This window comes from Rhinatrema bivittatum, chromosome 2, assembly GCF_901001135.1.
Source record: "Rhinatrema bivittatum chromosome 2, aRhiBiv1.1, whole genome shotgun sequence".
Taxonomy (NCBI): Eukaryota; Metazoa; Chordata; class Amphibia; order Gymnophiona; family Rhinatrematidae; genus Rhinatrema; species Rhinatrema bivittatum.
In genome coordinates this window covers 642,781,203-642,797,080 of record NC_042616.1, presented here as the reverse complement: position 1 = coordinate 642,797,080, position 15,878 = coordinate 642,781,203, and the positions used below count along the sequence as shown (strand labels likewise).

Here is a 15,878-nt window from a genome sequence, read left to right as displayed (position 1 = left end):
ATGTATTCAAGACACGGAGGTCTACAATAGGCCAGAGGCCGCCGGTCTTTTTTGGAATTAGAAAATATCTTGGGTAGAACCTTTTTATCTGCTGATTCGGTGGAACCAATTCCATGGCTCTGACTGACAGAAGGGTTGAGAGCTCTGTCTCGAGTTTCCCTGTGTGGTGATTGGGTGCCAATTTGTTGCAAAGTGGCACAGGCGGCCCCCCACTGGAATATTGGCTGCTGCTCTCCGGAAAAGAGTCAAAATCCAGACGTGGGGCCAGCTTGTGGAGCTGGCTGTGGTCTAGATGTTCTAGTTTGGCGCTCGCATGTCCCCTCTGAGGTGCCCGAGCTGGTCATGCATGGGATGCAGGAGGGTAATATCTGCGTGGCCTGTAGAATTGTTTCTTGGATTCTCTACACGTGGACCTGCAGGCTACGGAGGGAATATCTGGGGAGAAAGTTGACCAGGGTCTCATGATGGTCCTTTAACTGGGCCACTGCATCCTGGATCTTATCCCCGAACAGGTTGACTCTGGTACAGGGTAGATCTGCCAGTTTGTCCTGAACTTCCGGGCGTAGGTCTGAGGCCCTAAGCCAGGCCCAGCGTCTAGCATTGATGCCCGCTGCAGAGACTCTGGATGCTGTTTCAAAAGAATCTTAGGCAGCTCTGACTTCATGTTTACCTGCTTCCATTCCTTTTTGTAAGATGGAAGACAAGGCTTTTTGTTGTTGTGGTGGTGGTAATGTCTCCGCAATCTCCTGGACTTGTTTCCAGAGATTTCTATTATATTGAATCATGTATAGTTGATATGCTGCAATTCGTGATATCAACATGGACCCTTGGAAAATTCTTCATCCCAACGCATCCAATGCTTTCTGTTCATTACCGGGAGGAGCAGACGAATGTGGATGCGATCGTTTAGCCTTTTTCTGAGCTGATTCCACAACTACAGAGTGGTGGGGCAGCTGACTCTTTTGAAAATCTGGGGCTGTTGAACCAGGTAGGTAGCATCTGTCTTTTTATTGACTGGGGGTACCGTACCTGGATGTTCCCACAGGCTGTGCATGAGGTGCAAAAGAACTGCATGTACCAGTATTGCCATTACTTCTTTTGGAGCAACTACAAATTGTAAGACCTCCAACATTTTATGGTGAGTATCTTCCTCCGTGACCAGTGTAAAGGGTATAGTCTCAGGCATCTCTTTGACAAAACTGGCAAAGGAGAGATCTTCTGGAGGAGATCTTTGCCTTTCCTCAGACGGTGAAGGCTCTGAGAGCAAGTCCTCAGATCTGGAAAGGAATACGACGAGTGAGGTTATCAAATTGGCTGACGATACAAAATTATTCAGAGTAGTTAAATCACAAGCGGATTGTGCAGGAGGACCTTGCAAGACTGGAAGACTGGGCATCCAAATGGCAGATGAAATTTAATGTGGACAAGTGCAAGGTGTTGTATATAGGTAAAAATAACCCTTGCTGTAGTTACACGATGTTAGGTTCCACATTAGGCGCTACCACCCAGGAAAAAGATCTAGGCATCATAGTGGATAATACTTTAAAATAGTCGGCTCAGTGTGCTGCAGCAGTCAAAAAAGCAAACAATGTTAGGGATTAGGAAGGGCATGGTTAATAAAATGAAAAATGTTATAATGCCTCTGTATCGCTCCATGGTGAGACCGCACCTTGAATACTGTATACAATTCTGGTCACCGTATCTCAAAAAAGATATAGTTGCGATGGAGAAGGTACAGAGAAGGGCAACCAAAATGATAAAAGGGATGGAACAGACAGCTCCCCTATGAGGAAAGGCTGAAGAGGTTAGACCTGTTCAGCTTGGAGAAGAGATGGCTGAGGGGGGATATGATAGAAGTCTAAGATCATGAGTGGTCTTGAACGAGTAGATGTGAATCGGTTATTTACACTTTCGGATAGAAGGACTAGGGGGCATTCCATAAAGTTAGCAAGAAGCACATTTAAGAGTATATCGGAGAAAATTCCAGAGTTTAATTGTGCGTGGAGTGAAAAAGAATTTGTTGCCAGAGGATGTGGTTAGTGGCGTTAGTGTAGCTGGGTTCAAAAAAGGTTTGGATAAGTTCTTGGAGGAGAAGTCCATTAACGGCTATTAATCAAGTTTACTTAGGGAATAGCCACTGCTATTAATTTATTTATTTATTTAAAAACTTTTTTATACCGGCATTCGTAGGACACATCATGTCGGTTTACAAAAAACTGAGAAGGAAAGGAAATTACAAAGAACAGGGTAGGGGGTAACTGGGTGAATATACAAGTATAAGAGAGTAAAGTTAAAAGGCAGCGATACAACTATTTGCATTCGATTCGGATTAGATATGCAAAAGAACTAATATACAATGTTACATGGCATGTGCATTTGATACATTTAGCATATGGAACTTATTTACAGTGCAACATGGCATGTGTACTTGATATTAATTGCATCAGTAGCATGGGATCTTCTTGGTGTTTGGGTAATTGCCAGGTTCTTGTTGCCTGGTTTGGCCTCTGTTGGAAACAGGATGCTGGGCTTGATGGACCCTTGGTCTGACCCAATATGGCAATTTCTTATGTTCTTAAGCCTCTGCACAAGGGTTCTTGTGCTTATAAACTAACTCTGAGCACTGTCTTCCAGTGGATATGAGTGTTCTAAAAGGTTCAAGCAGAGAGTTGATGGGGATTCCTGTTGAACATTCCTCAGACCCTAGAGGGGAGGGAAACATTAATCCTGGATCCCAATGATGAAGTAAGTGAATGCCGGGGTCTAGAATTACCTCACAGTGGTTCTGACTATTCAGAGGTTACTGGGACTCCTTCCTGCGAGAGTAAATCTGATATTCTGGAAAGGAGAGATTGATGAGTACCTTCCTTGTCCTTAGATGCCAGTGAGGTAAAGAAAGTTTTCTCCAACTCTGCCACGCCCTTTGGCCAGGCACTAAAGGTGGAACATTTTCAGATACTAGGATGGAATCTCCCTGCACATCCTCTGGACTTTGCAAAATTTGTGTCGGGGGCCAGTTAGATATCAAGGGAACCACAGAACAGATTGTATCTGTTGTATATAGGCATAGGCCTTGTTCCAGTAACCTAGATAGTGACACTGCTCTAGAAATAGGAAGGGGTAAGTGAAGCCTATTCTCCTTCTGCCTCTGAAAATCCCATATGGTGATCTAGTGAACAGCTGTGTCAGAAACACCACGGCCCGGTGTTTCAAAACTGTACCAAGTTATGATGCTTGAAGAGCCAAGGCCATATGCACGAATGGCACCAGAGCCATATGTGCTGGAGAATGATGCGTGGACCGCATTGAAGATGACGACTCTAGATGCTTTTTCAGCACTGAATGAGCTGCCAGCTCTGAAGAGTGGCACTTCTTAACAGTGCTGAGACTTTATCTGTTTGCTCAACCCTGAGAATTCAGCTTGCTCCATCGAAGCGGGGTCAGGGAGACACTTCAAGGAGCTCTTTCTCACCTTGGTAACCAGAGAGTAAAATGAGACTCAACTTTGGGAGGCGGGCTGATAGCTCTTCAGAGACTTATGTAGTTCCTCCATTTTCCAGACCCTGGATTTCTGAAAATTTGGAAACATCCAGACAGTGGTAGCAGTTTGCCTGGTCTTGGTTCAGCCTAAGGCAATGATATTATATCAGCTCGTAATGGACATTTTCATACCACATACAGGTCTTTGAAGTCACTAATGGGGGCTTCTTGGAACTGGACATCATGAGGGTTTTTTCAACAGCACTGAAAAGCAACATTTAGGGGGCTGCATAAGCAGCGAGGCAACTTCATTGAAAAAAAGTTTAAAAAACAAAATGTACTAAAAGACAGAAAAAAAAAATCCATGCTGATGCTCAGATGAAAAAAAGATTGAGGGAGGGAGGCTCGCGAGGCAACGTTCATGCAAGAATTCCTGCATATGCTCAGAAGAACAAAAGATAAATGAGTTTAAAGAGAAGGGTCTGCTTGCTGCCACTGGATGATGTCACCCACATGGGATGGCTAGTTTGGCCCTGCTTGTTAATGAAGAATACAACTGCCGCCTATCAGAGATGGATGTCTTTAATTTTTTTTTTTTTTTTTTAAACACACACAGGGCCAGATTTTAAAAAACGTATGCGCGGGCGTAGATTCGTGCACGCAACCCGGCGCACACAAGTCTACATCCGATTTTATAACATGTGTGCGCAGGCCATGACGTGGCCGCTCAGTTACAGTCCCGCCTGGACATAGCAGAAGGAAATGCAGTCCATTAGCCAGGAGGAGAGAGTCTGCTTAGCTACAGCCACACCCAGCCTATTAGAGTAGAGTAAAGAGAGACAAAGAGCTGGGTGGACTGTCTTATAGCCTGTCTGGTTCAGGTAGAAGGCCAAGGCCCTCTTACAATCAAGTGTATGCAGCACCCTTGCCCCCTTGGCTGGAATGAGGCCTAGGGAAGAAAGTAGGCAGGATGGTGGATTGGTTAAGATGGAAATCTGACACCACCTTTGGCAGGATCTTAGGGTGTGTGTGTAGAACCACTCTCTCATGGAAGAATCTTGTGTAGGGCAAATAAGTCACCAAGGCATGTAGTTCACTGACCTTGCGTGCCGACGTGATTGCTACCAAGAATATGACCTTCCAGGCCACACTTGAGGGTAGATGAGCGCAGCAATTCAAATGGTGGCTTCATTAGCTAGGCCAACACCACAAGAAACTGCAGGGGGCCTCGGGGGAGGCCGCAACTGAAGCAACCCATGCATGAATCGCTCTACCACAGGCTGCACCGAGATGGGCGAACCGTCCACTTCCTGGTGGTAAGCGCCTATGGAACTCAAATGTACCCGAACGGAGTTGGTTTTAAGCCCTGCCTCTGAGAGATGCAGTAGGTAATCCAGAAGTTGCCAGACAGGACAGGAGAAGGGGGAATCGAGACTCTCCTGCTCACACCAGACAGTAAACCTCCACTCTGCAGCATAAGATTTCCTGGTGGAAGGTTCTCTCTAAGCCACCAAGACCTGGGACACCTCCTCTGAGAGGTCAAGAGACCACGAGATCAACTCCTCAACATCCAGGTCGTGAGGGATAGGGCCTGGAGGTTTGAGTGGTGCAACCTGCCCTGATCATGTGCGAGGAGGTCTGGGGCAGTCCCCAGACGGACGAGGTCTCGCTGAGAGAGATCCTGCAAGAGTGGGAACTTTCTTGTTGCAGGGGGAGGCAAATAGATCCACATCCGGGATCCCCCAGAGACGGAAGATCTGATTCTCCACCTCCTGCTTCAGGGACCACTTGTGGAGTCTGAAAGTTCGGCTTAGCCTGTCCGCCAGGGCGTTCTCCACACCTACCAAGTACCCGGCCCAGAGCAGCATTCCCTGAGCAAGCGCCCAGGCCCAGATCTGCACAGCTTCCTGACAGAGGAAGGATGGATCTGGTGCCCCCCTGCTTGTTGATATACCACATATCTACCTGATTGTTGGACCGGATGAGGATTACCCTGTTGGGTAGCCGATCCCAGATCACCCGCAACTCCAAGAAGTTGGGTAGTCCAGAGGCCCTGGGTGTGGAGACCGTCCACAGAGGCTCCCCAACCCAGATGGTACGCATCATGGTAAACATAATCTGGGTGGGAGGAGCCTGAAAGGGAATGCCCTGCTCCGGATTGAAAGGAGGAGTTCTCCACCAAGACAGGGAGGTCCTGAGAGAGGGGGAGACTTGGATGTGAACTTGAAGGCCTTGGGTGGCCTGGCACCACTGGGCCCGGCACATATGGAGACAGGCAAAAGATGTGACATGGACAATTGTGGCCACGTGCCCCAGAAGCTGTAGCATACGCCACACCAACCAATATTCTCCAGTGCTGCTGGACCTCCCTCGCCAGGGACATCAAAGTGCCTGCCCCGTTGTCGGGCAAAAAAGTCTTTGCTTGCATCACATCTAACACGGCTCCTATGAAATCCAGCCATGATGATGGATGGCAATGGGACTTCAGAACCCGAATGGTTCGGTAAAGTGACTGCAAAGCTCCCGCCTGGGTGCTGCTCTCGACCAGCTAGTCATCCAGATATGGAAAGACTAGATCCCCTGCTGGCGCAAATAGGCCCCAACCATGGCAAGACACTTTGCGAACACCTGTGGTGTGGAGGCTAGGCTAAACAGGAGCACGCGGTATTGAAAATGCCGATAACCCACCACAAAGCAGAGATACTTCCTGTGACCCTGGAAGATTCAGATGTGTGCATAGGCATCTTGTAGGTCAAGGGAGCAAAACCAGTCTCCTCGTTGCAGGAGGAGAATCAGGATGCCCAAGGATACCATCTTGAACTTTTCTCTTTTGAGAAATCTGTTCAAGGATCGCAGATGGGATGGAGGCCTCTGCATCCCTGGCCGTTAAGAGAACTCTGCTATGAGCAGTTCTGGATGAGAGATAGGTTCCTAAAAGTGGACATGGGGGCGAATCCGGCGGAACCTCCGAGGTTCAGCTTGTATCCATGAAGGAAAATAGCCAGGACCCATTGGTCCGAAGTCACGGACAGCCATCGGACTGCAAAAAACCGGAGATGGCCAACGACCGGTGGGCCCTATGGGCTTGGTTGATACCCCTGGCTTATGCTCCCTCGTGGCCTGTTAAAACCCTATAGTGGGGCTAGTAATATTTAATATGAAACTATGTTACAGTATTTGATGGCACCTGTTTAGTTAATATAATTCAACACATTTAAGTTTGAAATTATGTGCCTTATTGTGAACCGTTGTGATGGCAACTAGCTTAACGACGGTATAGAAAAGATTTTAAATTAAAAAAAAAAAATAGTCTGGGGTCCTGGCTGAGGCTTAGGGCCCTGCTGCTGCCAGGTCCTGCTCCTAGTACTGACCTGCTGTGGGCGGGAGCGAGGGGCAAGAGGGTAGTACTTTCTCAACCTGTAGAAAAGACTCCTCTGACCCAGTTTCAAGGACCTCTTGGAAGGGGATGGGGAAGCAAATACTCCAGCCGACAGATACTGAAGTGTCTTCGAGGTGATCCTTCAGCTGTGTGACAGCATCTCTCACATTGACTTACCTTGCACCGGGGACAACCAGCCAGTCTTTCCTGTACCTCAGGACAAAGGTCTGAGGCACTGAGCCAAGCGAGACGCCTCGCAGAAATACCGGCAGCCACAACGAGGCCTGCCATTTCAAAGACGTCATAGATAGCCCACACTTCATGTTTTCTGCACTCCCAAGCCCTTCTGAAAAATGGACATAAGGGCCTCCTGGGGCTGTTGGGCTAGGCTGTCTGTAACCTCCTGGACCTGCTGCCAGAGATTACAGGTACATTGGGTCATGTACAGAAGGTAGGTGGTGATTCAGGGCTCGTTAGTAGACTGTAACACCCTCCTACCCATAGCATCCCTCGCCCTATGCTCCTTGCCAGAGGGAGCTGAGACATGCGTTTTTGGCCTCTTCGCCTTCATTAGCGCAGACTATCACCACCGACTGGTGGGGAAGCTCACGATTCTCAAAACCCATAGTCTGCTGCACAAGATACACCCCATTGGCCTTCCGGTTCACCAGGCAACAGAGAAGATGTGCTCCTACAGCCTGAGAAGCAGCTCATGAAAGATCTCATGAAGGGGACCGCCTCTACCTCCCTTGGGACATACAAGAACTGGAGGATCTCCAACATTTTATGGCAGGCATCTTCTTCCATCATAAGTTGGAAGGCTTTGGCCTCTACCATAGCGATGAACCCCGAGAAGGTTAGGTCCTCCAGCAGAGATCAATGCCGCTCCTCCGAGGGGAGACAAATCCGAAGGAAGACCATCGGAATCCACCAAAGAGCCATTGGAGGTATCATCTCCAAGGGTCATAAGGGCCCTCAGGCTCATCAAGACCTCCTGGGGAGGAAGGCTGGGGAGCTCTAGGCGCATCCCGAGGCTGAGGCATTACGGGACCCATAGGTCCAGTTACCGGCCCAGGCAAAATGCAGGCCAGGGCATGCAAAGCCCTAATGGTGGAGAGAGCATAGATGGGCCCTTGTTCCTGGAGGAGTCCCCGACAGGGATTGGCTCAGACGCTCTACACTTTGGTACCCAATGGATCACCGAGGGATCATGGGGCGCCGGCACAACTGGGTCAGGAGGACACAGAGAAGGGTATCGAGCCGATCCAATAATGGTTCCAACCAGGCACTACTGGCGCCAGCCACCTAAACAGAGGGAGGTACTGGCACTGGTGGCGGGAGCTCCGGCTCCATGTTGCGCAAAGCATGATTTATCGCCAGGTGCACCCGACATTCAAGTTCTGCCTCAAAAGCCTCCGATGAAAAGGCAGGTTGAGAGAGGAGGGGCGAGGCCAGCTTCTCCTCGGTATGCCGAGGAGGATCTGTGCCCGACACCGGAGTCAGTGTGGATGGCCTCAGGCCTCCAAACATGGAGAGGGGGGGGGGGGGGGGAGAGAAAAGGGCTCCTCTTTCTGTGGCTGCTTCTGTGGCAAGCACAGAGGCCAACCTGAACCCCACACTGTGCGAGGGCGGATACCAATGGTGGTGCTTCCGAGATCTCCAACGATGCCAGGCCCAGTCTTTCGCGCCAAGGACAAGGATGATGATCCAGAGCTCTGGGACTTAGAAGAAACTGACATGGGCCGATCTTTGGCACCCCCCCTGACTCGAAGGCGTCGGGGGAGGAGTCACCAAAGGGATGAGGACAAGCAGTTCCCCTCTGTCCTTGGGCATCGAAGAAGGATCGGACTTCCCTGATCCAAAACCTTCTCCATCTTGTCCAGCCAGGCACAGTGGCCCTTTTGGGTTAATTAAGCACAAAATTCGCAGCCCCGAACATCGTGCGATGGCCCCAGGCACAGGATGCACTTCATGTGGACCCATTAAGGACCTAGTCAGGGGGCACTAGGAGCACAGACGAAAGCCCAAAGCCGCCATGAGGCACACAGAAGACAGCAAGGACACAAAATGACCAGCGGACACAGAGGAAAAAAGAAAAAAAAAAAAAAAACACTCTCTGACTGATGAAAAGTGAATGAGGAACTGGAGAGAGACCCAGAGCACGAAGAAAAAGTGGGAAAAAAACCAAAACACAACCCCAGAACACTTTGTGGAGTGTTTCCCCGCAAAAAAAAAAAAAGAAAAAAGGAGTATGAGCTCTAGAACCGCGAGACGGTAGTGCCACAGAAAAGAAGAGACTGAAGAAAGACCCCGTATGGATGTGTGGATAGTGGCATGCTGGGCATGTTCAGCGTGCCAAAGTTTCTAGAAACTTTGACAGATGTTTTCCGTGTCGGACTCCATCTGATATTACCCACATGCGAGGACTACCATCCTGCTTGTCCTAGGAGAATTGACTGATTCACCAAGGCAGATCTCATTTACCACCAAACACATATTCAAGTGCTTACCTATCACGAATGATCATGGAAATTCTCTCTCCTGGAGCTTGCTTGAGAATTTTATGGGATTTATCAGAGCTCCATCCAGCACAATTGTCACCATTAATCTGCAAAACTTGGTCTCCAAACTTTAACCCCACTAAAGATGCAGGGGAGTTAGCCTGAACTAGCTGTACAAATATTCCCTAAATGCAAAACAAAACACATTATTCACCCCAAACAGCCATAATACATATGAACAAAGTAATTGTATTTCCATATGGGTAAAGTCCATACATTTTGCTCTGAAAATTCTTAGACAAGTGCCCTAATGCAAGCACAAATTTAACCCCACAAACCTACCCCTTTTCAATCAATGGCGTAACTCATGCAGATTAACTTACGCGCATACTAAAAAAAAATAATTTCACACACAAAAAGCTCTGGGCTACTTTATAAAACTGTTTTATATACATAAATGGCTATTACCTCACCAGATATGAAGAAATTTAGTCTTACCTGATCATTTTCTTTCTTTGAATCCTGCTACAATCATCTTGATGCATGTGTTATCTCCTCCTGCTAGCAGCTGGAGACAGATGACACGTTTTTCCATGACATCACCAGTAGTACCATTGTGCAGCTCCAGCAAAAAGCCAGTATTCTTATGTCAAAGCCTTCTAAGAAGCCTTCTAAGAGATTCAAACTCATAACATGTACATAATTTGAAAAAGGATCCTCCCAAACGTTTCTTGGATAAATGAAGAAAGGGAAAGAGGAAAAAAAAAAAAAAAAGAGGAAGCAAAAAGTAATCCTCTGGTTGCCTCTTAATCTCTATAATCTAAGGTACACCATTTCAATGAGAACGCAAGCACAACTTTGAGAAGGTCCTGGACTGGTGTAGCAGGATTCAAGGAATGGACATCATCAGGTAAGATGAAATTTTTTTTCTTATCATCCTGCTACACCAGTTCAGCTATGTGGGAAGTACCCAAGCTCAATTAAATGTGGGAGGGAGGAAGCTGGCATGAAAACACCGGCTTCAAAGGCTGCAACTATTTTTATATGAAGACCCAAACTGAAATGTTTTGTGAACACCAGAGATAATTGGTGATTTAAGTGGAACACAGAAACCAGTTTAGGTAAAAAGGACTGGTTTATAATATACTGAAAATGATTTCTGCAAGACAAAGCCTATAACTCAGACAAAGCCTATAACTCTAGCTAAACAAATCGGCCATCAGAAAAATCATCTTTGGTGATAAAGCCTATAGAAAAGCAGTATTAAGAGGCTTATAAGGTGAGTTCACTAAAGCTCTATGAACCAAATTAAGGTCCCACTGAGGAAGCAAGGACCTAAAAGGAGGTCAAAGAAGTTATACCCCTCTGAGAAAAATTCTGGGTGAAAAACTAAACACCCTGAACTGCACCTCTATAAACAAGAGACAATAGCCATTTGAAATTTCAGAGAAATTTGGGATCAATCTTGAATGCTGCCCTCTGTGAAAGACCAAAATGTTAGAAGTATCTGATCACTGCAGTGATACAGAACACTCCCCTGCAGAATACTTCAAAAAGATGCTACACAAACACAAGCAAACAAAATCACAATCTTCATCAGGGTAAACATTACCAAGAGGAAATACCCCTTACTATACAATTGTTACCTTTCATGAACCAGACCATAAGATAAATGGAGCTTGACCCTCCATGCAAATCAGACCCTGTTTTAGGAGAACTTGATCCTCTAGGAATTGCATCAGGGAATCAACCTGTAGTCTTCACAAAATCTGCTTGCCAAGGACAGCTTGGCCAACCTGGAGCCATTAGAATGACCTATAAAAACTGTTTCATTATCTTTCTCAAGGTCCTCACTCTCAGAAGCCAGGGAGGTAACACACACACACACACACACACACACACACACACACACACACACAAAAGCTGTCCCTTCGACAACGGCTGAACCAAAAGGTCATAGAAACAAGATAGCAGAAAAAGATCATATGACCCATCTAGCCTGCCCAACCACTTAACTTTATAATTCCTATCACTCCCGCGGAGATCCCGGGTTTATCCCATGCTTTAATTCAAATACTGTTTCTGTCTCCACCACTTCCACTGGGAGGCTGTTCCATGCATCCAATACCTTGTCTGTAAAGAAATGTTTCCTAGGATTACTCCTGAGTCTATCCCCTTTCACCCTCATCTCATGACCCCTCGTTCTAGTCTCTCATTTGCTTTGAAAGAAGCCAGTTTCACCTTTCCGCTAGTGTACACATTTAGATCTTTGTGTCTGTCACTATATGCTTTGGAATAACCACTGACCATTTTAGCAACCACCCTCTGAATCAAATCCAACCAGTTTATATCCTTTTGAAAGTGCAGTCTCCAAAATTGTACACAGTATTCCATATAAGGTATCGCCAGGGTCTTATACAGGAAGAAAACAACCTCCCTTTTTCAGCTGACCATTCCTCTTCCCTATGCAGCCAGGCATCTTTCTGGCTTTTGCCATCACTTTGGCAGATACAAATCACACCCAGATACCGCTCTTCTTTTGTGATTAAAAGTATTTCACCCCCAATACTGTATCTCTCCCTGTGGTTTTTGCACCCTAACTATATTTCTCTTCATTTTTTAGCTTTAAATTTAGCTGCCAGAACCTATAACAAGCTTCACTAGAACCCTCCTCATTTTCCACACCTTTCCGGCTATCTACCCTGTTGAGGATTATGGTATCAGCAGCAAAAAGGCAAACCTTCCCCGACAATTCTTCTGCAACGTCCCTGATGAAAAAGTTAAAAAGAAAAGGCCCAAGAACTGATCCTGAGGCACAACTAACACACCTCCTTGGTGTGAACTCCATTTACTACTACCCACTGTTGCTGGGTTAGAAACTGGTTGAGTATGAGTTGAGTCACTCTAGGGTTCATGCACCCAATAAGAATCTAAAAAGCACACCAATGTGATTTTTTTTCCAAAGGTTAAATTAAACAAACAAAAAAAGACCAGATACCAAATTTCAAACCACAAAAGCTTTGAAGATGGATTCAAAATGCACCATGAGTCAAAAAACTTTTTTTTTTTTTTAAAAAGAGAAAAAGTTAAACATGTAACATTTTTTTTTAATTTTAAGCTAATTTTTTCTATATAAAAAAGTTGAAAGAAAATATTCCAACACAAACATGAAGGCGTGAAAAACAATTTAGCTTAGTGATGAAATTAAAGATGTAAATATGCTCTCAATAATTTGTTCCCAATCTTGTTTATTCCTTGTTCCATTGCTGTCAGCATTTTACCAGTAATGTCTACGTCAGAACTCTCTCATGGAACAAGAGGAAAGCAGCAATCGCTAAGTGGAAAAACGTGTGCACTTTCCACCTGATCCATTGCTTCTAGAACTCCAAAGTGTGCTTAGTTTTGCAGAAATAGATATTCCATATATTGTAAACAAATGAAAAGTTCCTATTGAAAAAGATGGCCAACAGAAGGAACAGCTAATGCTGTCAACACTTTATCAATACCATCTTTACCCAGGAAAACACATTTGACACCTATCAAAAAGTATAGTTGACAGAAACAACTGCTTCCCATGATCACCAGCTTGTGGATGTTTGAGAATCATGCCAATTGCATAAAATTGGAGCTCCATAAATTTATGATTTTCAGCTATACAATGTGTCACTAATGGTGCTTCCTTGCATCCACGTTTGTGACAACTCCGATGTTCTGATACGCATGTTCGCAGGCTTGTGTTTTGCCCACATAGATTTTGTTGCAGGGACATGTCACAATGTATATGACAAAGGTGGAAGCACAATTTGTGAAGTTCTTCAAAATATATCTTTTCCATGTAACAGGTTAATAAGCTCCTTCTTAATGATGGTTACATCACAGGCACGGCAGGATCCACATTTGAAATGTCCAGTGTTAAGAATATCCCACCTTTTTTTTTTAAAATGATGGTGCATAGGTCAGATGAACCAGTCATATACTTCATGACACAAACAAAACTGCGGCTCTCTTTCTCTCTGTCATCTCTCCTGCTGCCTATCAATAGTTTTTCACATTGAATCCTATTTTGAGAAATAAGGAAGTACCTTTTCCCTTTGCCCATGGGAAAAATTTGAAAGATATTGAGTAGCATTTTTGGGAACAATCTTCACACTATGAAAGAGAAGGTCACCAGATATTTCACACATGTGCAGAAGGAGGCACTGTTAGTGGCACATTGTATGAATGAAAATCACAAATTCATGGAGCTCCAATTTTTTGCAATTGACATGATTTTCTAACATCCATGAGGTGGTGAGCGGGGGAAGCAGTTGTTGCTATCAGCTATGCTTTCTCATAGGTGTCAATGTGTTTTCCTGGGTAAAGATGGTATTAGTAAAGTGCTATTCAACGAAGGAATAATGTGCGGCAAACAATTTACTGGTCAATATAATTTACAATGGACTTTTAGTAAGTGCATACAATCACAGATATTCACAAGGTATTACATTGAATATACATTTATAAAGCAATGGTAAAGTGCTGACAGTTTTAGCTGTTCCTTCTGTTGGCCATGCTTTTCACTGTGAACTTTAATAGGTGTTTACACTGTTTCTTCAAAACTAAGTACACTTTAAAGTTTCTATAAAACTTTAATGTTCTGGTGTTTTAGAAGCAATGGATCAAGTGGAAAGTGCACATGCTTTTCAACTTAGCAATTGCTCCTTTCCTCTTGTTCAATGAGATTTCCCTGATGCAGCCATTACCAGCGAAACGCTGACAGCATCAGAACAAGGAATAAACAAGAATGGGAACAAATGATTGAGAGCATATTTACATCTTTGATTATAAATCGCTAAGTTGTTTTCCACTCTATGTTTTGTTGGGATATTTAGACTCTCTTGTAGTCAACTTTTTAATATAGAAATGATTTGCTTAAAAATAAAAAGTTCATTCAAACATTTGTTTGAAAGTTGTTAAAGAACGTTCTTTGACTCATAATGTGCATTTTGAATCCATCTTGAAAGCCTTTGTGGCTTGAAATTTGGCATCTGAAGTCTGTTTTTCCTTCTTTAAACTTTGAAGAAAAAGAAAATAGATCACATTGGCATGCTTTTTACCTACTTATTGGGTACATTCATAGTTACTGATTCTGTGCCCGGGGGTTCTCTTTAATGTGCTAGAATATTCTAGGGTTCCTACCAAGAGTGCTCAATTTATTTATGTTGCCTAAGCGGAACAGTGTCAAAGGCCTTTAATAAAATCCAGGTACATCTAAAGCTCTCCCTTGATCCAACTCTCTATTCATCCAAATCAAACAAATTGATCAGATTTGTCTGACAAGGTCTAACTCTGGGAAAATCAGGATGCCTTGGATCTTGCAATCCACTGGATTCCAAAAACTGCACTATGATCTGTTTTAACAAAGATTCCATTCATTTGCTCATCACAAAGGTCAGACTAACCAGCCTGTAGATCCCAGATTCCTCCTTCCACTTTTAGTACTAGAAACCACATCCATTTGCCCCAGTCTGGAGGATCTACACCTGACTTTAAAGAAGCATTGAAAAGGTTAGCCAGCAGAGCTGTGAGAACCCTTCTAAGTTCTCTTAATACCCTCGGATATATCCCATCCAACACCATCACATTAAGTTTAGTTAGCTCTTTACAAATACACGTTTCTGAAAATTGACTGCGATTTACCTCACTTCCAGTCTTATGTTCATTTTATGTGGTCTTGGTCCTTCACAGTGAACACCAAGCATATTTGTTATGCAATTTCAGCTTTTCTTCATCAGCTTATCATATACCTCCCCTTCATCTCTAAGTCTCACAATGCAATTTGTGCACTAACATCTTAAAGAAAAAAAGTCGTCCCCTAATTTATCGTATTAGCTATATTTTCTTCCATTTTAATTTTTGCATGCCCGACTACTTTTAGCTTTTCAAGATACTGTCACCTAGTTTCCACTTTCTGCAGTCTCTTGTAGTTTATTAACACTACTCTTTCCTCCCTTATCTTTTCGGCTACGTCTTTAGAAAACCATAGCGGTCTATCCCTTTGCAGCCATATTTCCAGTCATAACTGAAGAACCTGAGGACCTTGGCATTCTTGTGAATCAACGTAAGTCCATGTATAAGAGGTTCCCATCGATCCACTATCTTTACAAAAAAAACCCTCTTTCAGAAAGAGCGACTGGATGCTTCCCTGCCCCGCAAAATGAGTTGTGGAGATTCTGCTCTGCCCACTGTAAAAATAGTTTTTTTTTTTCCTCAGAGACCCCTTAACTCCAGATGTATGTTCATATAATCCACTTCCATGGCATTGTCAGAGAACATGGACTGCCATTTTCTTCATTAAGTACAAAATAAGCAGAGGAGGAACTGCAGTAAAACCACCTTGGTTTCCAGCCTGTTCCCAAGAGGAACAGGGTAATGGAGACCATTACCCTGTTCCTCTTGGGAACAGGGTAATGGTCTCCTCATCCCAACAATCTTGCATCTGTTTTGAGAAGCACCCATTGAGGAGGTTCTAGACTCAT

The 15,878-nt window shown here is 44.7% G+C and overlaps 1 protein-coding gene across 7 annotated transcripts in view; it reads right to left on the bottom strand.

The window, feature by feature from the left end:
- SDCBP (syndecan binding protein) overlaps positions 1 to 15,878 on the bottom strand; it is a 69,968-nt gene that overhangs the window by 16,006 nt on the left and 38,084 nt on the right. For all 7 annotated transcript variants that reach the window (XM_029591341.1, XM_029591347.1, XM_029591346.1 and 4 more), the window contains one exon: positions 9,370 to 9,545. In XM_029591341.1, coding sequence (XP_029447201.1) covers positions 9,370 to 9,545 — 176 coding nt within the window. The remainder of the gene's footprint in view (positions 1 to 9,369; positions 9,546 to 15,878) is intronic.